The sequence below is a fragment of the Hyperolius riggenbachi genome, chromosome 10 (assembly GCF_040937935.1).
Source record: "Hyperolius riggenbachi isolate aHypRig1 chromosome 10, aHypRig1.pri, whole genome shotgun sequence".
Lineage (NCBI taxonomy): Eukaryota > Metazoa > Chordata > Amphibia > Anura > Hyperoliidae > Hyperolius > Hyperolius riggenbachi.
In genome coordinates, this window is record NC_090655.1 from 86,519,519 (window position 1) to 86,542,638 (window position 23,120).

At 43.7% G+C, this 23,120-nt stretch overlaps 1 protein-coding gene across 36 annotated transcripts in view; it reads left to right on the top strand.

Annotated features, from left to right (window-relative positions):
• ANK3 (ankyrin 3) overlaps positions 1–23,120 on the top strand; it is an 825,851-nt gene that overhangs the window by 529,776 nt on the left and 272,955 nt on the right. For 35 of the 36 annotated variants that reach the window (XM_068258457.1, XM_068258458.1, XM_068258461.1 and 32 more), the window contains 3 exons: positions 626–730; positions 8,342–8,440; positions 9,956–10,054. In XM_068258457.1, the coding sequence (XP_068114558.1) occupies positions 626–730; positions 8,342–8,440; positions 9,956–10,054 (303 nt within the window). The remainder of the gene's footprint in view (positions 1–625; positions 731–8,341; positions 8,441–9,955; positions 10,055–23,120) is intronic. The other variant, XM_068258485.1, reaches the window with a different exon arrangement.

Genomic DNA, 23,120 nt, shown 5'->3' on the forward strand with positions numbered 1-23,120 from the left:
CCAAAAATTGAACTTTATTCCAGTCAATGGCTAATACCCCTTTTCCCATGAGAAATCTTTACCTTTTCTCAGATAGATCATCAGGGACGTTTGTATGGCTGATATTGTGGTGAAACCCCTGCCACAGTGTGATGTCAGGACCTAGGTCCTGACATCACACTGTGGAAGCCTTGTTGCCAAGCAACCAGTATCCCCTTTCTGCATATGTATATCTATATATATAATTAAAAAAAACCTTTTAGCCAATCGCATTGTTAGGGGGTGTGATTATAGATCATGGCATTTGTTGCTGTCTGTTGTTTTCTTTTCAGCTCTGCCAGTAGTAAAAATGATGACGTGCAGGTTGATTGTGGATCATTTTTTAACTTCACAATTTCCAATGTATTGATTTAATCTTTTCCTCTTTTTGCTAAAGTTCCTCTTTGTGGTCAGCAATGCTCACAAGGGACCATAGCAAATAAAGGTGTCCTGTCGACAAACAATATAGACAGTACTATCGCTATGTTTTGATTTATCAATAAACCCTTTTGTTTTTCTAGTGACTAATATTGTGTATTATTTTTTAGTATGCTGTGTTTTATGATTGACTGTTAGGCTGACAGTAGCTTTGTTTCTTCTCTTGCAGCAGTCAGACACAAGTGCAAGTTATCTGAGAGCGGCCCGGGCTGGTAACCTAGAGAAGGCCCTTGACTACTTGAAAACTGGAGTAGACATCAATGTCTGCAATCAGGTAAAGCTGTTCTGTTTAAAAAAAAGGAAACATTTTATTCATCTGAAGGTTACGTTCACTGATATATCCCCTAATCTGCCCAAGAAAACTACAGGTGTGACTCCATAGAATGCTTTTGAACAGAGGCATAGCCAGGCTGTTGCTTCATAATTCCTAATATGAAGATTCTATGTTTCTGCGTTGTGACCTAGGACACAAAGCCAAAGCAACAAATCTGAGCTCAGCTGTCATTCCGACAGGAATCAGGTGTAATGTAGTAAGAAAAACATTTGTCACCTAGGCCTGGTTTATATTGTAGTGCATACCTCTCAACTTCTTGGAATAAGAAAGACGGACACTTTAAATTGATGCTGAAGCGAAAAAAAACCCTTATAATGAATTATATGTGTAGTACGTATAATTAATATAACATTATTAGCAAAGAAAAGAGTCTCTCATATTTTTATTTTTAGTTATATAGCTGTTTTTCTATAACATTGCATCATTCTCTAATATTTGCAGTTTACAAATTACACTCTGTATTTTTATTGATGAAACGGAGCAGAGATAATGACCCTTTGAACTTCCTGGCAGAAAAACCTTAAACCCAACGCATGTGATTTTGTGCGAGCTTTGAATGAAAATGTTCACATCCAATGTTTAGTATCCTTAGCAACACATCACTGTGACTATACAGGAAACAGGAAGAAGCATGTTAGATGGAAAAACAGATGCGAAAATTCACGTGCGGGACCATTGACTTTCGTTGCATGTGATTTGCATACGTTACAATGTGTGGTGTGAAAATCTGCAGCATGCAATAATTTTTTTTTTTTGAAGGGGGTTGCATGGGAACAGGTTACAAAAAAACACATTCAATGGAAACTACACCATTGAAATTGCATTGGTGTCTAATGCAAATTTTTGGAAAGCAAAACTCAGTGGAAGCATGCCCTAAAGGGAGTGTGCAGCACTTGACTGATGGCTGCATTGCTTCACAGTGTATCAAGCAGTGCAAAGCTAGAGACTGGGGCTTTTTTATCAATATTAAAACATATTTCTCTTGAAATCTGATCAAATATTTAGTGTGGGTGTGAAAACAGTTTCATGCTAGAATGGAAATAAATATGGCAGCCACTATACAGGTATCCCTCTCAGTTCAGGTGTACTTTAAGGTGGCATTCCAATGTCCATATCCACACCAATGTTTTTCTGCAGCTAACATTCCTCAGGTGTATTACAGTTCAGAGTTTTCCCCCAGATAACTGTCTTGTTTTCATTTACTCCTTCTACTTCCTGCTCCACCATGTTGCATGTCTGTCTCACACTGTCACCTGAATCACAAATGATCACTGCATACAGCAAATGTCAATTTAATGTCTGCACTACCCATTATTGTCATCTCATCTCTCTTCCAAGCTATTTCTTATAAGCGGCATTAACACAACATTAACCAGCGTGACTCAGTGTGTGAGGCATCTCCGGAGCAGAGATCATTCTATGACTCTTGGCTCCAGCTCAGTTTCACACTAGTGCCATGTGCTGCACAGCTGCCGAAAGCAGAAAGTTTAAAGAGGAACTCTGGGCTCCTACAAAATCCACCATACACATGCTTGACAGTCAGGCAATAGGCACAGTTTAAAAAGAAAATAAATGTTATCCCACCCATCCTGGTCAATACAGGGTCAAATGGCTGCTTCAGAGAGCCTCAGCTTCAGTTGCCTGCCAAGTATGTGATTGTGTATGCAGACACATCTGATAGCACAGTCATTTTACCTACTCCACAGGCAAGATGTCTTGGTGTCATTTTTGGCTCTGCGCTCTCCTTCAATCCTCACTTCCGGCATATCTCCAGATTTTGCCACTTCCAGTATCCCAACATTTCCAAATATGCCCCTTCACACCTTAGTATCTGGTAAACTGATCTTATATCTCTTTCCTCAACTAATCCAATGTTTTCTTATCTGAAATTCCACTGACATGGTTCTTGCCTGCTGTGGTTAAACCTCTGTATTGGCCTTTCTAAACTTTTTCGAGTCGAGGAAACCCTACAAAACTTTTCAGGTCTCAGAAACCCCCTGCATAAAAGCGGTAAATACAAATCAAGCCACATATATGAGTTTTGCCATCTGCCAACTGTCATACACCTCTTGCTTAACAATAGTGCCATTGGCATGTTACATATGCAGCAATCACCCGCATATATGAAATGCAGTAATCACCATCACATATGAAACACACCAACTATATGAACATATGAAGTGCAGCAATTACCCCACATAAGAACCGCAGCAATTACTCCACAGTGCAGCAATCACCCCATATATGAATTACAGCAAGCACCCCATATATGAAGTGCAGAAGTTATCCCACATAACTCCCAGTGCTCAGTGTGCTGTGGGTTCCAATTCACCACATGTCCATCTATCATTGATGTCTGAGGGCTTTGAATGTGCACCTTTCCCAACTGCCACTAGGTTATCGGGGGTTCATTGTTAGTGGCTTCAGCCTGCTCTCCCCCCCCCCCCCAATACAGCGCATGGGGGTTGATTCATTAAAGAGGAACTTCAGCCTAAACAAACATACTGCCATTACCTATATGGTTGAAAGAGGTGCCCTGGTTGTTGATAAAGTCGTTTAAAAACAGTTTAAAACGAAAAAGGTTTGAGGTTGCTTACCTTAATGACGACAAATCTTTGTATAGACAAAAGATTTTATTGGTAGCACAGGCAACACGTTTTGCGGGTCTAAGCCCGCTTCCTCAGGCCAATAGCAGTGCCGAGCCAAATAAGATAGTGAGCTAAGGGAGTCTCTGTCATTAAGTTACATTAGTTATGTTAATTAAAATACATAGGTAATATAATCTCTTACCCACCCTGTTTTGAAAGAACAGGCAAATGTTTGATTTCATGAGGGCAGCCATCTTTTTGGTTGAAAGGAGGTGACAGGGAGCATGCGACACAGTTTCAACTGTCCTGTGTCCTGAGCACCTCTCCCAGTTGCTGGCTAACGAGAACAACATAGGCAATCCTATCATGCTTTGCAAAGCATAAGGGGAAAAATGCCCTGGCAGTTTTCTTTGATGGGGCGGTGCTTAGCTTTTGCGCAGCTGAAGATGAGGCTTAAGTAATAAAAAAGTTCTGATGCCGTGAAACTGTTAAAGAAACACTAAGCATTTTGGGCCTGATTCACAAAGCAGTGATAACTCAGTTATCACGCCTAAAAGACTTTAGGTGTGATAACCTTTGCACCGCTGAGTTAGCACCGCTTTGTGCTGGTTATCGCGCGCAAAGTCCCGCGCACAGCGCCGATGGGGTTTAATGGGCGCATCGCGCGCACTGCACCGCGCGCCGCGCGACTGCACGCACAAAACTTTGCGGGTGGGATTTTTGTGCGAGTTTCAATTTATCACGCCTAAACTGAGTTTAGGCATGATAAAGGGCTTTTCACAGGCGTGCAAACACTTTGCACCGCTTTGTGAATCAGGCCCTTTCAGTGCTGCGGAGTAGATTTTTAGTCTGGAGGTTCACTTTAAGTTACTTGACTGGCAATTTATCCCCGCCAATCAAAGGGTGGGGATCATGTCCATTAAAGCTACCGGTTCCGCCGGGGCTCAGGGTGGGTTCAGTGGTGTGGCTGTTACTTAGGAGGAGGATAAGTTAGCGGCACACGCTGCGCTGCACTACCGCGCGTAGCATGCGTATAACTCTCACTTCTCTCATTAGCAATGCAGCTTAATGAATCAACCCCATGATCTGCTATCACCCCATCCCATACATGCACAAAATAAAAATGATTTAAACTGTCCCTGGAATCAGTCATTGGTGCTTGACATAAAGAGGGCAATGCTTGTCGGTACAGAAGACATTTAGGGCTTGTTCACACACTGTTTTTGCCCTTTTTTCGAGTGTAAGTGATTTTCAAAATCGCCCCCAAAATGCTTGTGCAATGAATGTCTATGAGAAGGTTCATATGAGCGCGGTTGGTGCGCTGTGCGTTCAGCAAAGAGGTGCCTGGACCATTTTTGGGGCGATTTTGCTATAATGGAAGGTATAGGAAGAGCGCTAAATGCTCACAAAATCGCTTTGTGCAGCAATTGCATTCACGTTTTAAAGAATAAATACATTGTATTTACTCTTTTCCGGGTCAAAGAGTTCACTTCCTGACTTGATTCCGGGAGTGAATGAAGAAAACACTCAGAAAAAGCGCTTAGAAAAGCGCTTTTCACAAAAATGGTACGCCCACCCAAGCGACGGGAATCGTGAAAAAAATTGCGACAAAAAACCCCCACCATTTAAAGCGGATCCGAGATGAAAAACTAACTATAACAAGTAACTTCTCTATATATTTTATCTAAAGTTTAGATTACACAGCAAATCTAGCTGCAAACAGCTTCAATAGATATGATTATTTCTTCCTGTGATATGACAGCAGCCATGTTGTTTGTAAACATTACAAACAGGCAAGCTTATTTGCATCTTCAGCACTCAGCCTGTGAAAAAAACCTAATCCCTCCTCCCCCTCCCTCCTCCCCTCTGCCTCTGAAATCTCTGGCTAGTAATACCCCCTCCCTCCCCTTCCTCCTGCCCAGACTGTTGCCATGAGCCCTTGCTACTGTCTGAAAATGCCAGGGCTCTCTGAAAAACTGTGGGCGAGGCTTGTTTAGTTTATAGGGAATTAGAGTATTTAAAACAAAAACAATAAAATATTTGGCTTGAGGAATGCCCTATAAACAATATGAAAGGAACACAATTATGCAATGAGTAAAATTTCATCTCGGATCCACTTTAACGCTAACGCGAGTTGAACGCAGTGTAAACGAGCCCTTAGAGGATTACTTATAGGGAACAAAAAATATTAACATACTGATGTACAATTGAATAGTTAAAGGGTAACGTGTCGGTATTCATTGAGCGTAAATGCCAGTATTTAGTGATGGGTTAAATTATATTTGAGTGTACGTAGTTTCCAAATTAAAAGGGTCAAAAGCTAGTTATACTTTACTGTGAGCAGCATTGTGTTTCAACAAGGCACTGCTCTGCTTTGCAGAGCAACGCAACAGTGTGAATGTCACATTCACACTGTTGCGTTGCTCTGCAAAGCAGGGCAGTGCCTTGTTGAAACACAATGCTGCTCACAGTAAAGTATAACTAGCTTTTGACCCTTTTAATTTGGCCCTTTTAAAGTGGAACACTACACTGCTCATGTTCCACTTTTTACAATGACCTAATGACTCACCCACTCAAAAATTCTTCTGATTTACATCTCTAAGATTTCTGTAGGGATGCCCCCACTTTCTGAACTTACCCTCCCTTCCATTAGGCTTGCTCCTACCCAAGGTCAGCCTTTGCCTTGAACTACCTGAGCAGTCAGTTTGGGCATCAAATAACTGTGGGAACAGGCAGGAAATCCCCCAGCCTCTCCAGCAATGACGAATGGTTACTCATCTCTCGGCATTCCAGTGATGGAAACTCTCTATCCGCAGCAACTCCACCGTCTCATCTCCATGGCTACAGTGGTTTCAATCTTCATGTGACCTGCCACCACATACTGGCTGGTCACATGACCTGTTGCTGTGGCTGGACATGTAGCTGAAATTGAGTCCCCTTTGCTTGAATGTCATACCATAATTTGTACTTGTTGAGCAATCTTGTCATATGCATCCCATATTTATCATAAACTAGCAAAGTTCTGGTCAGTTGGGCATAAATAGCTCTTGCACACAGCACCGTACAGAAATCACTGATTAATCTATTACAGGCTATACACCAGGCAGCTTACACACCATGGTTGTTGTATGTTTATTCTACTGTTCTGCATAGAGATCACTCATCCATTCACATCACCCTTTACGCCAGAGGAGTTGTTACTCTGTCTTCACCACACGTGTCATGCACTGTTCTATTATTTTACATTCATGTTTTATAGCTCTGACGTCTCTCACAGTTCTATACTGAATCATGGGTTTATGTACTGTATATCAGTCTCTGTGGTCACAGGCCACACCTCTTAGGCCAAACCTCTTAGGCCACACCCTTGACACACACCCTAATCACGCCCCCATCACACTTCTAGTCGCTCATACCATAAAGATTTCATAGGAAAAAATATGTAGTTTTATGATTTAAACCACACTGGTCCTTTGTATCCTGGTTGTATGTCTGTGGTAGAGGGACATACACCCTACTGTCCCCAACATAGTCATACACTGATATTACTGCACAGTTAGATATATAGAGATATATTCAGTACTGTACACAGTGGCGGATTTACCATAAGGCACTGTAGGCACGTGCCTACAGGTGCCAGATGATAGAAAAAGTGCCCTCCTACCTCCTTCCCTATGCAACTTAATATTGAGGGTACTTCTGGCTACCTAATACTAAGGGGCACCTGTAGCTACAGTACCTACACAAGGCAGGGGAAGTAAGGGAGAAGTGACAGCTGGGCCAGCCAGCATACTTGTGGTGCAGGTTTAGTGGGGTTTTTAGGCTCATGGAGGGCGAAGTCTAAGGTGCCAGGACATCTGTGCCTGTAGGCTCCTGTGATGAAAATCCGGGCCTGACTGTACACAGTTGACTTCACTGCGCTTTCTAAACCACAGTAGCTTACATTCTAATGTCTCCAACATAATCATACACAAATATTATTAGACATTTAAATAGCCCTGACATATTCAATGGTGTTGTACAGAGATCACTGATCAAATACCATCAATCTTTTGTACCAAATAAGCGTATACTCCGGTGACCCCAACACAGTCATACAATACCATTGTTATAATTTTATATATCTATGACATCAGTTCCATTCACAGCAGTAACGGCACCATAGGAGATTACATGTAAATGCACTTATCTCATCACTGCCCCTACTATACACCGGAAAGTAGGAAAAAAATAGATTTGAGTAAAGTGGAAATGGGCTACAAACATGCTTGCCTTCTTATTATTATGTACCCATCTGAAATAGTTCTTTCAACTTCTCTCTAATAGGCAGCAGGAACAGAGACTTTAACAGATAAAAGCTTTTATGGAAAATGGGGACAGGTTAGAGGCCACATCAAGTTGCTATTGCTGCGACTCATTTCCTGTGTCTGGGACCACCATGTTTCTCACTAAAGGTGAGAAGAATATGGAGGCTGCCATATTTATTTCCTTCACGTGATCTGCATATGCTTGTTCAGGGTCTATAGCTGAAAGAATTAGAGGCAGAGGATCAGCAGGATAGCCAGGCGACTGGTATTGCTTAAAAGAAGATAAATATGGCAGCCTCCATATTCCTCTTGCTTCAGTTGTCCTTTAAGCTGGGCTTACTGGGAGGAGACAGGAAGTGAATTTAAGCACAGACAGCAATTAAAACTGAAAAGGTTAACTCCTTTCAACACTATCCAAAATTAAAAGAAAACAAAACATTTCCCTGGCACTGGCCTTGGGGTAAATCCCAGCTCTATTGTTCAATATTCTCAGCAAGGCCTATCTCATGCAGTACATTACAGCACAGTGTGATATGCTGGCAGTTTATAAATATAGATGAATAACTATAAGTGGTAAGAAACTGCAGGGTAACCTGTAATAGCAGTGAAATACCGGTAATGCACTCTCATGACTCATACATATTTATTCTTTTCAGAATGGGTTGAATGCTCTCCACCTTGCCTCCAAAGAAGGACATGTAGAGATAGTCTCGGAACTTATCCAGAGGGGGGCTGACGTTGATGCATCCACCAAGGTTTGTGTCTGTTCCGTTCTTTCCTCTACAGATTTAGGTTTTGGGGGATTTTCTGGTATCACATTCACCTGTTCTGGAATCCATTTGTATCATAAAGCATTAACAATATCCATTTACCATCCTTCCATTTTAAAGCACTTTAATTTGTAACATGAGAAGATTTAGCATTAATCACATTTTCTTCAAAGGAGAAAAAAAAATTAAAATTTGAATTTTTTAAAAGACGTATTTAATAATTTAAGCATTTTGAAAAAAACAAAACACAAAATTACTTTGCATTATACTTACCGCTCTCAAAGTTTCATGTTGGGATCATAACTCAGTTCAGGTCATACAAGGTTGTGCACGTTTCACAGTTATGCAGAAAATATAAATTTAATGTAAAATACCACACTAAATTTATGATGGAAAAAAAAGTTAAATTGAAGGGATCTAGACTAGAAAACAAACTATAGGAAATCTTATTGAAGAGCCCCTCCTATGCTTGGTTTGAGTACCACTGAACAAGTTTTGTAATTACAAAAATAAATTCAATTTTCCCCAAAAATGATCCTAGTATTTGTCAGTATGCTTGAGTGATATGCGAAAAAATATAATAAAATGATCTGCATTGCTCGTCAATAGTTTGCAGTATTCATATTTTAATTAAACCTGGACGAGCTGCAACAAGAAAGAAAAAATGTAATAATTCACTTTTACCATCAATGACAGATCTGAGAGGGTGAACTAGGGTTTTATTAATGCATAGAGCACTAATGTTGACTAGAACAGTTGGCTAAAGTCCTTTTCAGGCCTGTATTTGCAGATCTGCATCAAAATTCATGACTTAAAACCAGTAGCACACACAACACAACCCAGCTCTCTGAGCTTTGTAATCCCAAAACACTAGCGTTTACGATTTGTTACACAAAAGACAGTTACACAAAAGACTGCAATTTTCACTGCGGTTTTCGGAACATTGAAGGTATGCAATTTCACACTGCATTCCTTTTAAATGGAATGTAGTGTGAAAATGCAGGCAGTTCGCTAATCGCAAAGCACTAATCTCATGTGCTAGCAATTTTAATAGAAAACTCACCCTCATAGGGTCTCACTGTTGTAGCTTGTTGCCAGTGACCTGCAATTGGCCAGCACTGAAATAGCAGGTCCTAGCTCTTTATCTCTTTTGCCCCTTCGCTTAGCTACTCCATCAGCTAGGGCCAATACAAGTAATTATGTATGTCTCCTCTCTGTATGCTTCTGCTCTTATGCTGGGCCTGATAATGGTGAAAAGGAAAAATATAGCCCATAATATTGAGGGACTGTTATGCTGTAGTACGATATCAAATGGTCTAAATTTTTTGACAAAAAAAGAGGTTCTCTTTGGATATGCAATGGAGATTATTGATGTTTTTGTTTATTTAAAAAAATATTTGCATGTATGGCTTATGGAGATCATAACAGTGTTGTTTTTATTATATCTTCTTGATTGTACAAATGAACAGATCTTCTATTTTCTGATTTTTCATTTTACAGAAAGGCAACACCGCTCTCCACATAGCATCATTAGCAGGGCAAGCAGAAGTTGTAAAAGTTTTGGTAACAAATGGAGCGAATGTCAATGCACAGTCCCAGGTAAGTGTGGCAGTTCCATGCTATTGTAATATGATGCACATTGGGTGAAGTTACTTACATGGGGCCTGATTCACAAAGCGGTGCAAACACTTTGCACGCCTGTGAAAAGCCCTTTATCACGCCTAAACTTAGTTTAGACGTGATCTGAAGGAATTCGCGCGAACTCCCGTGCGCAAAATTTTGCGCGTGTAGCGCGGTTCGCTACGCGCGCAGCGCACCGTGCTTCGCGCGAAGTGCCCATTAAGCCCTATGGGACTTTGCGCGCGCGCGTACGCGGGGGAACTTCGCGCGAGTTAGAGCACAAAGCGGTGATAACTTTGCTGGTGCAAAGGTTATCACGCCTAAAGTCTTTTAGGCGTGATAACTGAGTTATCACCGCTTTGTGAATCAAGCCCATAGTGAGTACAAGCTAAACAGGGTTGTAGAGTTATGTCCCATTTCAGGATTTAAGGTGTATCTAAGCTTTAGTGAGTAAAGACAATTCTCTCACAATTCATTTAATGGCTGGTACACACCATGCAATTTCCAGTCAGATGGACCTGTTGAATCGATAATTTTAAACAAGTCCCGATATGTATACATAGTCCCGATATATGTTCCCGATCTAATTTCCGATTAATTTTGTACAGCAGTGACCAAAAATCGATCGATGTGATTTCTGATCATTTTTCTGGACCTGTTGGAAATTATTGATTCGACCCATTGATCTGACAGGAAATTGCAAGTGTCTGTCAGACATAAGACTGTGTATAAGTAGGATTTTTACTGTAGCTTATCTGTTTTAGAGACCGATAATAAAGATTACGGTTATGTGAGGGAGCGCCTGAGAGGAAGTGGTAATGAGAGGCGTTCATATGAATAGTTTAGCCATATTTTGAACAATCTGGCATGGCTGCTTTGGTTCCTGACTTAAAGGGGCACTATGGCGAAAAATTGTAAAATGTAAAATATGTGCAAACATATACAAATAAGAATTGTGTTTTTTTCCAGAGTAAAATGAGCCATAAATTTCTTTTCTCCTATGTTGCTGTCACTTACAGTAGGTTGTAGAAATCTGACAGAAGCGACAGGTTTTGGACTAGTCCATCTCTTCATGGGGGATTCTCAGGGATTTATTTATTTTCAATAGCACTTAGTGAATGGCAGTTGCTCTGTACAACTGCCAAAAAACTGTGTAGCAAGCAGGGAAGCTGGCCAGCATCATTGTTTAAATCCTTTTTCAGTAATATCTTTATAAAGTATAAAAGCCTTGCTGAGAATACACTATGAAGAGATGGACTACTCTAAAACCTGTCACTACTGTCAGATTTCTACTACCTACTGTAAGTGACAGAAACATAGGAGAAAAGTAATTTATGGCTCATTGCACTCTGGAAAAAATGTACTTCTTATTTGTTTGTTTGCACATATTTTACATTTTACAATTTCTTGCCATAGTGCCCCTTTAAATAGAAAAATAATTAAGTTTAAGTGTCAGTGTTATAGAAAGAAAGAAAGACAAAAGCAAAGACCCATGCTGCACCAGTCCATAGCGCATGAGATTTTTTTCAATTTCAGCTTATTGTGGTTCCAGTCTTGCAACAGAGTCCACCCTTCCATGTGCAACCCCCCTGTTCTTTGTGGAACATCCATTATAGCACTGGTTCTCTTTCATGATCAACTTCCTTGCGCAGCATTTCTGCTCATCCTAATGGTGCTCCTCATTTGCAGCCTTCTCTTCCATATTCAGCCACCTCTTTTTCATTTTTCTCTGCAGCCGCCGCCCGAGGCCCAAACCTTTGTGGCCTTTCCAGATATCTGGCCCTCGGTCAGTGGCTGATTTTCCTGACAGATAAGGAAAGCTATAGCTTTCATCTGTTCCTGTTATGGTATTACAGAGCACTCTGCTCATTTTGTGACGTCTACCAAACATGTACATTTACTGAAAATTTTGTTTTTTCTCAATGTTTGCATATAAGTGTAAATGGCAGATAAGAGTCTACAGAGCGACACGGGAGAAAGCATTTCAGATCAACTTCTTTTTCCTGAGAGTAAAATCAGGCCTTAGCATCAACGTGGGAGTCCATAACAATCCTACTTGGCCTAAATAAATATTCATTGTCCCTTGTCTAGTGCCTTCCCCCACCCTATTTCATATGGATTTTTATAACATTAGCTATCTATGCATAATTATTCTACCCACATTGGTAATTGTGAAATGTATTCTGCTGAGGCGGAGAGCTACAGACTGGACAAAAGCCTGATTATTGTGTGCAGTGTAGACACCGCATTACAGGGAGGCGTAACATGCTTCTGTGATTATGATTCATGCAGCTGAGCTGGAAATGGCAAGTTATGCACAGATGAGTTTTCAGCTTCTACCTATGTTCTTCTATATAGCTGTGCAAACTGCATTGTTACATGGCTAGAATAGATAATGAGAAGAGTATACAGACAGCCTCATTTTCCTTCCTAGGGAAAGGAGCAGAAAAGGCACTGAAGGAATTGTCTGAAAACAAAGACCAGGAACGCATGCATAAACAATTATTCTGACATGGTTGAAGTTGCCTTAACCACCGGCAGATGCGGCCAGATGGATTGGGGATTTCCGCCGACAAGCGATAGTTTCCCCGATCTATCTGGCCAAATCCAAAAGCGGCATTGGAAACAAAGAAGCGTATGATCACTGCAAAACCCGCGCAAGTCTATGAGGATTGTTAAATTATCTTGCATGATAATGCAAAAAATGCTAAATTGCATGCAACAATCGTTTAGCGGGTATGGGCCTTTATAGGTAAAGGAAAATTGCCCTCTTCATTCAAGAGACTTTGAGCTGTTGGAATTCACCTGGTCTGCTCTGCACTTGGGCTGCTGGTTGGTGGTTATCAGAGGTTGAGTCTGCTTTCTCATCTGTGAAATTACGCTGTTTTTAATTAAAAAAGAAGCAATCCCCCTCAGTCCAAGTGTTTACAAGTGATTATGCCAAAAGAAAGCATACTATAAATTAGCTGATTTGAAACCTGGGAGGACATATTGTAAAGGTCAGTTCTGGGACAAGGTGGTACCTCAGTAAGAATCTAATAAGGGTGCAAGCATACACTCAACTCAACTCGCGGTGTGCTCACAAAGCTGCATAGTGATTTAAAACTATGGCCATGTTTGTAAACATCAACACAGCTTACTGCTGCTGTGCGTAAGATGTGAGTTGAGTGTATATTTGCATCCTTGTGAGATTAATATTGGGGTTTTTTTTTTTTTTTGTTTTTTTTTTGTTTTTTACCAGACAGGGGCTTTGTGATGTGTGCTTTTAATATTTAGGCTGCTTTCACAGTAAGACATTACAGGCGCACGTTAGTGCAGCCTGTAACGCAGCCTAACTCACAGCAATGAAAACTAAATGGGCTGTCCACAGGGGGACAGGCAAAAATGGCGCACAGCGCCAATAGTGTCAGAATGGCGCTGCACTTAAAACAATATTTATCGTTTTATGTTTGTTTGTTTTTTTGGTTTTTTGCAGGAATCGGGCTGCAGGAGAGGCAGCGGGCAGTGGGCTGGCAGCGGGGGTCGGGCTGGAGGAGAGGCAGCGGGCAGTGGGCTGGCAGCGGGGGTCGGGCTGGAGAGGCAGCGGGGTGGAGGGAGTAGGATTAGGTAGCATGTGTATACATTACATTGTCCCGGCCGGCGATCGCTCCTTCACTTCATAGCTTGCACGAGTCCTGCATCCAGCCAATCATCATGTGGAAACTGAAGCCGCATGGTGATTGGCTGGATGCAGGACTCGTGCAAGCTATGAAGTGAAGGAGCGACCGGGACAAGGTAATGTATACACATGCTACCTAATCCTACTCCCTCCACCCCGCTGCCTCTCCAGCCCGACCCCCGCTGCCAGCCCACTGCCCGCTGCCTCTCCTCCAGCCCGACCCCCGCTGCCAGCCTACTGCCTGCTGCCTCTCCTCCAGCCCGACCCCCGCTGCCAGCCCACTGCCCGCTGCCTCTCCTCCAGCCCGACCCCCGCTGCCAGCCTACTGCCCGCTGCCTCTCCTCCAGCCCGACCCCCGCTGCCAGCCCACTGCCCGCTGCCTCTCCTCCGGCCCGACCCCCGCTGCCAGCCCACTGCCCGCTGCCTCTCCTCCAGCCCGACCTCCTCTGACTAGCTCCCTGAATTTTTCAATGGCGCACTGTTCTTTTTTATAAAACGCTATTTACCGTTTTAATGTATTTACATTAAAACGGTAAATAGCGTTTTATGATCGGCAGAACGGTGCGCCATTTTTTACTCTGCGCCATTTTTGACTGTATGCGTTAACAGTGCCCACGTTGCTTTACATTGTATTGCTACACGTCAAGTTAAAGTACTGCATGCAGTATGTTATACGCGGCCAAGCCGCGTTAGACTGTTTGCACATGCTCAGTGACGTTGGAGGAGGAGGTCTCACCTCCTCCTACACGGCCAGCCACATGGCTAATTAATATTCACTGCACTGTATGACGTGCATTGTTTACTTCCTGGAGCGGCCGCTCTGTGCAGCGATTGGCTGGCGGGACCACGTGGTGCGGATCACGTAGTCTCCGCATCGCATAGCACAAAAAAGGCGCACCAAGAGCTGCATAACGCAGCTCTAGGTAGCGGCCTCCTCCAACACCACCAGGTGTTGCGTTAGGGGCACGTTATGCGACCATAACGTCCCCCAAAATGCAACGTCGTGGTGGGAAAGAGGCCTTAAAGTAAAACTGATGAGATAAACTATTATATCTATCCTCCTCCTCCTAAAAAAGTTTTTGGGAACTTTTGAATAGCCAACAGTTTTATGTTATGTTGAAAAAACTTTAAAAAGTACATTTATTGTTTACTCTCAGCTCAATAACAAGAAATCTGTCCCGTGTCTGAGAGAGCTAAAATTTACCTACTGACTTTTTTTATTATCTATCCCCTGCTTTCAGAAGCCCAGTTCTCTGCCATGAAAATGTTTTACGGCTGTTATTCCTAATCCGTTATGGACCCAATAATTTGACTGGAGTAAAACTGTCAGTTGCATAGCTGAATATTAACTCTTTCAGGCAGAGAAAGAAGAAAAGCAACATAGCATATTTATTTGTGTGCTTGGCACTGTACATACACATGTCCATCTCATCATGTCACATAAGCTTCCCTTTACGTAGGTTGATTCATCATATGCTTGTTTGCATGTTACAGGGGTAGCCATGGGTAAACATACAGATTCAGAGAAGCCTCTTTATTGGATCATTTGACTGCACAGAATTATGCATGTTTTTGTAAATAAATACCTTTGACTTTTAATTAGCTGTAGCAGCAGTAGCAGAAACCTTAATTTACTACGTTTGTGCAGCTGGTCACACTCAAGTGTGAGTGTGCAAATAATGAATTACTGTTGTATAGGATTCTGAATCATATTTATATCATTATATACAGTATTTTACTTACACCGTAACATTGCTACTTTTGTTGAAATTGAAAAGCTCTTAAAGAGAGTCTGAAGCGAGAATAAATCTCGCTTCAGACCTCATAGTTAGCAGGGGCATGTGTGCCTCTGCTAAAACGCCAAATCCCCTCCGTACATCGCGGAATCTCTTCCGCATTGGGGCAGGGCTAGCCGCCGCAGCCCTGCCTCAGGCGCGTACCTCCGCCTCTCCCCCGCCCCTCTCAGTCTTCCTTCACTGAGAGGGGCGGGGGAGAGGCGGTGATGCGCGTCTGGTAGACGCGCTGAGAGGCAGGGCTGCAGCCGTTAGCCTTGCCTCCAGGAAGAGCAAAATTTATGACCAATTTGGTTGTTGATTTTGCAGGGGGGGGGGGGGGGTGGGGGTGAAGGGACCCCCGTTTAGCCACAGGATAGCAGCGTTTTAGCAGCTACTATGAGCTCTAAAGCGAGAATTATTCTCGCTTCAGTGTCTCTTTAAGTAACTACTTCAGGACCAAGCTAATTGTGTGTACCTAGCATAACACTAGCTCTTCCTCTTGATGCCTAACGCTAACCAATTCCCCTGGTGGTGCTTAACCCTAAACCCCACTGGCTCTGCCTAACCTTAAACTTCCCACTCCCCCACGCCTAAGAATAAAGACCCTCCACGGTTCTAAGCCTTTTAACCCCTCTTCCGCCTAACCCTATCCAAGCGGCGCGTTAGCACTTTGAACATTCACAGCAGTGAACAATAGCAATTAAAGGTGCGTACACACGCACTACTGTAACGAATGACGGGTCCGCTAGACCCTCCCGCTGAGTGGGCGTTCAGCCGACAGCTGAGCTGTTCAGAAACAGCCTTATCAGTCTGCCGACAGACTGTACACACGCTCTACTGTCGGCAGAACGCCTGCCCAGCGGGAGGATCTGACTGACCCATCGTTCGTTACAGTAGTGCGTGTGTACGCACCTTTAAATAACCACAATTAGTGGCCATTAATGGTATTGTGAAAGTGATTATCCTTTTAAATACACTTAGAAAAAAACACACATTTTATGTTAAAAATGTACATCTTTAAGTACATCCTGTAAAAGCCCTTTGAAAATGGGGACGTTTAGAATCTATGCCATTGCCTGCACTTTCCAGCCTCTAAATCTTAAAATCTGTCCATCCTGATGAATTGGGGCCGTGAAAGGGGATTGGGAGCTGGCAGGATCTAAGCAGAAGCTGGTGACATTTAGAGGCTGCGCCATGGATGGCGGAATATGAAAGCAAACATTCTGTGGGTGTAAGCTGCGAACGCCAACATATCCGCACATCATACCAATGTCTCTGGCACACCCCTCCCCATGTTGCTGCATATCATTTCCCTAATTAATGACGAAACAGCTTGCTCTCTGAAAGACCATCCACAAATACAACAATCTTTTAATGTGTGTGAAAAAGAATCCTCATTCTTGATAAATGTGACTTGTGTGATCATCTATGCATTAGTCAATATTATCTACAGTTTATATATGGATGAGTGTGTCCAAGCTGGCATTATTTGTGGTGTGCAATGAATTATAATATTGCTGCTGATAAGCCAATCATCTGTGTAGAGAATCTGATTCACTCGATGAACTTGTAAGGGGTACTTTGGATGGGTAAAGGGGAAAATAAGGAATGCTGTGCACACAACTCAGTTGACCTCCTTGTTGATAACCTAATATAATATAACTCGCGTCTAGTTAAAAATGGCGCCGGCAAAAAAATGGCGCCCCCTTCTGCCCGATATATGTTTAAAACGATATTTATCGTTTTAAAGGTTAAAATAGTGCAGACCTTTTGAACGAAATTTATCGTTTTAAAACTTTTTTTTTGTCCTGCCTGAACGATATTTATCGTTTTAACCCTTGCTTTGCTGCCGTTTGGAAAATATCTGCCCGCCGGCTTTAATGTTTAATAGCAAAGCTCCCTTAAAAGCTAAAAACACCAAATTTGCAGGGAATGTTAAGAAGAAAATTGTGAACAAGAGGAAAAAAAATTATTCAAAAAGACCTTATAGTTTTTGAGAAAATCGATTTTGAATATTCTTCTTCTGACCGTGGGAAAATTAAACGCCCGCCGACTTTAGCGGTTAATAGCAAAGCCCCTTTAAATGCCAGAAACACCAAATGTGTAGGGAATGTTAAGAAGAATAGTGGGAACACCAAGAAAAAAAATTGTTCAAAAAGACCTTATAGTTTTTGAGAAAATCGATTTTAAATCCTCAAAGAGGAAATGTATCTATTTAAATCGCGTACTGACATTTCCGTGGAAACTTTTTCCGCCGACTTTAGTGTGGGAAATTTTTTGAAAAAAATGACTTGGAGTCCCCCCTCCCGAGCCTCTGTAACCCCTTGTCTCCCATGCAGGCTGGGATAGCCCTATACTCATTTCTCCTGGGAGGGGGGTGGGCATCTGGGGGTCCCCTTCTTAAAGGGGACTCCCAGATGCCACCATGAACCCCCCCAGGGAGTCGTCGCCCCCACCTCCTCCTGGGGCACCGGAGGTGGGGAAGAGCCCCTTGTCCATGGATTGGACAAGGGCTCCGGGGGGGAGGGGAAGGCTTGGCCGCCCCTCCCCCCCGAAGCCCCCCCCATACCATGGACCATGCGGGCTGGTATAGCTCAGGGTGCGAAGCCCCAGTCGGCCGGGGCTCCGCATTCTGGCTCTCCCAGCCTGCATGGGGGACAAGGGGTTACAGAGGCTCGGGAGGGGGGACCCCACGTCGTTTTTTTTTTTATTTGGTATCAATTTTTATTTTTTTAATGTTCTGAGTGTGGGAAATAAATAAAAAAAAAAACGACGTGGGGTCCCCCCTCCCGAGCCTCTGTAACCCCTTGTCCCCCATGCAGGCTGGGATAGCCAGAATGCGGAGCCCCGGACGACTGGGGCTTCGCACCCTGAGCTATACCAGCCAGCATGGTCCATGGTATGGGGGGGCTCCGGGGGGGAGGGGCGGCCAAGCCTCCCCCTCCCCCCCGGAGCCCCTTGTCCAATCCATGGACAAGGGGCTCTTCCCCGCCTCCCTTGCCCCAGGTGGAGGCGGGGGCGACGACTCTCTGGGGGGGTTCATGGTGGCATCTAGGAGTCCCCTTTAAGAAGGGGACCCCCAGATGCCCACCCCCCACCCAGGAGAAATGAGTATAGGGCTACTTTGTACCCCTTACCCATTTCCACAAAGGGTTAAATGAAATAAAAACACAACCACGAGAAAAGTCCTTTAATGTTCTAAATTAACCACAAATGCTTACCTGTACCTTTAAGAAAAAAATCCCACGCCAATCAGGTCCCACGACCGTATCCTCCATCTTGCGATCTTCTGATACATCTTGATTGAAGATCTCCGCCGCCCCGCCGCCGCCTCCGCCGCACTGCTCTTAGCTATACTAAATATAGCTGAGAGTTGCGTCTATGCATCTATATAGACGCATTAGCGCTAGCTGCCGCTGCCCTCCCTGCCTGCCTCCCCCCACCTGTCACCCTCACCCAAGCTGGCACCCATGGGTGCATTGGGTGCCAGCTTGGGTGAGGTTGACAGGTGGGGGGAGGCAGGGAGGGCAGCAGAAGCTAGCGCTAATGCGTCTATATAGATGCATAGACGCAACTCTCAGCTATACTAAGTATAGCTGAGAACAAAAAGCATCTTTAAATTTTGGCTCCAAGGCTCCCCATTGGTTCCTTATCGACCAATGGGGATGCTCCTGACCATTGGAGCTAAAATTTAAAGATGCTTTTTGCTCTTAGCTATACTAAGTATAGCTAAGAGCAGTGCGGCGGAGGCGGCGTGTGTGGCGTCGGGGCGGCGGAGATCTTCAATCAAGATGTAACAGAAGGTCGCAAGATGGAGGATACTGTCGTGGGACCTAATTGACGTGGAATTTTTTTTCTTAAAGGTACAGGTAAGTATTTCTGGTTAATTTAGAACATTAAACGACTTTTCTCGTTGTTGTGTTTTTATTTCATTTAACCCTTTGTGGAAATGGGTAAGGGGTACAAAGTAGCCCTATACTCATTTCTCCTGGGAGGGGGGTGGGCATCTGGGGGTCCCCTTCTTAAAGGGGACTCCCAGATGCCACCATGAATCCCCCCCCCCCCGCCCAGGGAGTCGTCGCCACCACCTCCTCCTGGGGCACCGGAGGTGGGGAAGAGCCCCTTGTCCATGGATTGGACAAGGGCTCCGGGGGGGAGGGGAAGGCTTGGCCGCCCCTCCCCCCCGAAGCCCCCCCATACCATGGACCATGCGGGCTGGTATAGCTCAGGGTGCGAAGCCCCAGTCGGCCGGGGCTCCGCATTCTGGCTATCCCAGCCTGATTGGGAGACAAGGGGTTGCAGAGGCTTGGGAGGGGGGACCCCACGTCATTTTTTTCAAAAAAACTTCCCCCACTCTGAACATAACCCACAAATTTTAATTTAAAAAAAAATAAATAAAATTTTTCAATTTTTTTTTTTAAATATTGTTTCCCAGTATCTTTTTAACATATCCTGCAAATTTGGTGTTGCTAGGATTTAAGGGGACTTTGCTATTAACTGCTAAAGTCGGCGGAAAAAGTTTCCACGGAAATGTCAGTACGCGATTTAAATAGATACATTTCCTCTTTGAAGATTTAAAATCGATTTTCTCAAAAACTATAAGGTCTTTTTGAACAATTTTTTTTTCTTCGTGTTCCCACTATTCTTCTTAACATTCCCTACACATTTGGTGTTTCTGATATAAACCTATCAGACGATGGGACAAGGTGGGTATTGTGATGTAAAATATCCAGGCCTGGATGTAAAGGACCCATTTTAGAGAGCAGGTAATTAGGTTAGGCACCACCATGGGGGGTTAAGGTTAGGTACCACGGGGAAGGGGGGTGTTAAGGGTAGGCGCTGGGGCGGGGTTAAATATTTCCACGGTGAATTAAGGTTAGGCATTGGGATGGGGGTTAAGGTCAGGCACCACCATGGGAGGTTAAGGGTTAAGGACCAGGGGGGTGGGGTTTAAGGTTTAGACATCACCATAGGGGGGGGTAAGGTTAGGTGCGGGGGGGGGGGGGGGGAGTTGAGGTGAGGCACCACCGTGGGGATGTAAGGTCAGGCACCTCCTTAAAGTTTTAAGGTTAGGCTCCGGGAGGAGTTAAGGGTTAGGATTAGGGTTATATTCTAATAGCGGCTACATCCAGAGCCTTTTGTAAACTGCATCACAGTCACTGGTCACAAACAGGGACCTTTTTACAAACAAAAGCACATTTATAGGCTACATCCAGCGCCCTTTTATTAACTAAATCACGTTTATCGGCTATATCCATCACCTTTTTATAAATGAAATTGCGTTTATTGGCTACATCCAGCACCCTTTTATGAACAAAATAATGTTTATTGGCCACATCCGGTGCCATTTATAAACAAAATTCCATTTATTGTCTATATCCGGCGCCCATTTATAAATAAAATGGCTTTTTCGGCTATATCCGGCACTATTTTATAACCAAAATCACATTTATCAGCTACATATGGCACCCTTTTTACATGTACATGATTCAGACACTAATGCAGCCAGAGAGATCAGCAGAACTGCCAGGCAACTGGTATTGTTTAAAAGTAGGAGTCCACACAGCCAATTGATTAGAAAAAAAAAAAAAATATATATATCTCCTTTAAATCTGATATAAAATCAATGGCACTGGCAAGAATGATACTATAGTACAGTTTGTTCATTTTTTCATTCATGTTGATCTGTGGTCTCTCTCACATACCCTGGCAATATAGCTTCTTTTAATATACAATACAATACAATAACATTTCTATAGCGCTTTTCTCCCATAGGACTCAAAGCGCTTAGGCTCTCTCAGATTCAGTAATTAGTAGGATGAAGTATTCACACAACAAAAGTTATATTTCTGCAAATGCCAAACTGAACAGGTGTGTTTTCAGTCTGGATTTAAACACGTCCAGGGATGGAGCTGTCCTGATCTGTTGAGGTAAGGAGTTCCAAAACGTAGGGGCAGCATGACATAAGGCTCTGGGACCAAAAGTTTCCAAGTGGACTCTGGGTATGACTAGATTATTAGAACCTGTTGATCTGAGAATGCGGGGATTGCTACGCAGCTGCAACATATCTTTCATGTATCCAGGGCCTAGATTATTCAGGGATTTAAATGTCAGTAGGCCGATCTTGAATAGGACCCTCCATTCTATAGGTAGCCAGTGAAGGGAGTGCAGGACTGGCGTTATATGGGGGATAATAATGTAGTTCTTCTAAGAGAGAGGTTCTCATTGAACTTCTAAGCCACCTGATGTTAAATTTGGCTGCACATTCACAGTTTCCTGGCTTTAACGAATTTCAGTTGTAATGTGAAGGGGTGACATAATGTAGCAAATCTCACCAACATCTGCTGACTGAACCATCGTGAGACCACAATTCTCACTTCCATTCACAAGACACATTCCTCACTAATCACTCAACTAAAATTGTACAGAGATTCTTTCCACACAATTCCACCCATTAATCTTGCATGAGTCAGAGCAGCAAGTGTGAAAATCAGGATAACGTTTGTATCACTTTAGGAAGACAGCAGTAAGTGAGCCTCAGGAGCATAGCAGTTTGTGGGATTGGAAGTTTCAGTTCATTCAAAGATAATAAAAATGAAAGCTGTAAATATCACAGAAGTTTAGTCATGCCCTTGCACTGTGTATTTGGCTTGCTTTTGTGTTGTTGCATTACACAAGTAGAATAGCTCAATTACACTTTAAGCAAAGTACAGATTGACAACTACACAACTGAGGGTAGCAATGCTCATCTGCAAACTACAGTAGATGGCGGGAAACAACGGTACCGGCGCTGCCTATTTGCTTGAATGGGCACCCCTTAACCCCCTTGGCGGTCTGATTCTTTCCGGATTTTAGAGTTTCAAAGCGGTGCAATTTTTTAGCATGCTTTTAGACCCTAAAGCCTTGAAAATAATCACACCACAGAGAGATTTGCAGCAGCCCAGTACTCGCTCACCTCCTTGGGATCCAGCAGTACTCCCCCCATCCTCTGGGTGGTGCTGTAACCCTATAGTGAGATTGTCGGCTGATGTTATGACGACAGATGGCGATCTCACCAGGGGGAAGCAGAACCTCGGAGGAGAGGAAGAAAAATGGCGGCCGACGTCAGGATCCTCCAGGAGATGAGTAAAACCGCCCGCTGCGCGCATTGCTCTGCACAGACCTCCCAGCGGCTAACACGAGTTTAGCTCGAGATAACTGCTCCTAGCCTGTTTTTTCCAACCCGAGCTGGACTCGTAATAATTGCTATGGAGGTTAAAGGATCCATCCAGGATGTTGAAAAGAAAGCAGATCTATTTACCTGGGGCTTCCTCCAGCCCCTGGCAGTCTGTGTCCCTCGCCGCAGCTCCTTGCCCAGCCGATGGCCCGGGGTCCCCTCCGTTGCAGCAGCCAGCCTGGTGAGGTCGGCAGCGCACGCTTAGCCTGGAGCTTTCTGGGCAGGCGCAAAAGTACTGTGCCTGCACAGAATAGCCCCAGCTGCAGGAACGCAGGGGTGCAAGCCCGCTCTCGCGCAGAGGCTACCGACCTCGCCGGTGGGTGTGGTTAATTTACATGCAGTCAGTCATTCATTCACCTTCTGCACTCATAGCACGTGTTCACAATATTAGATTCT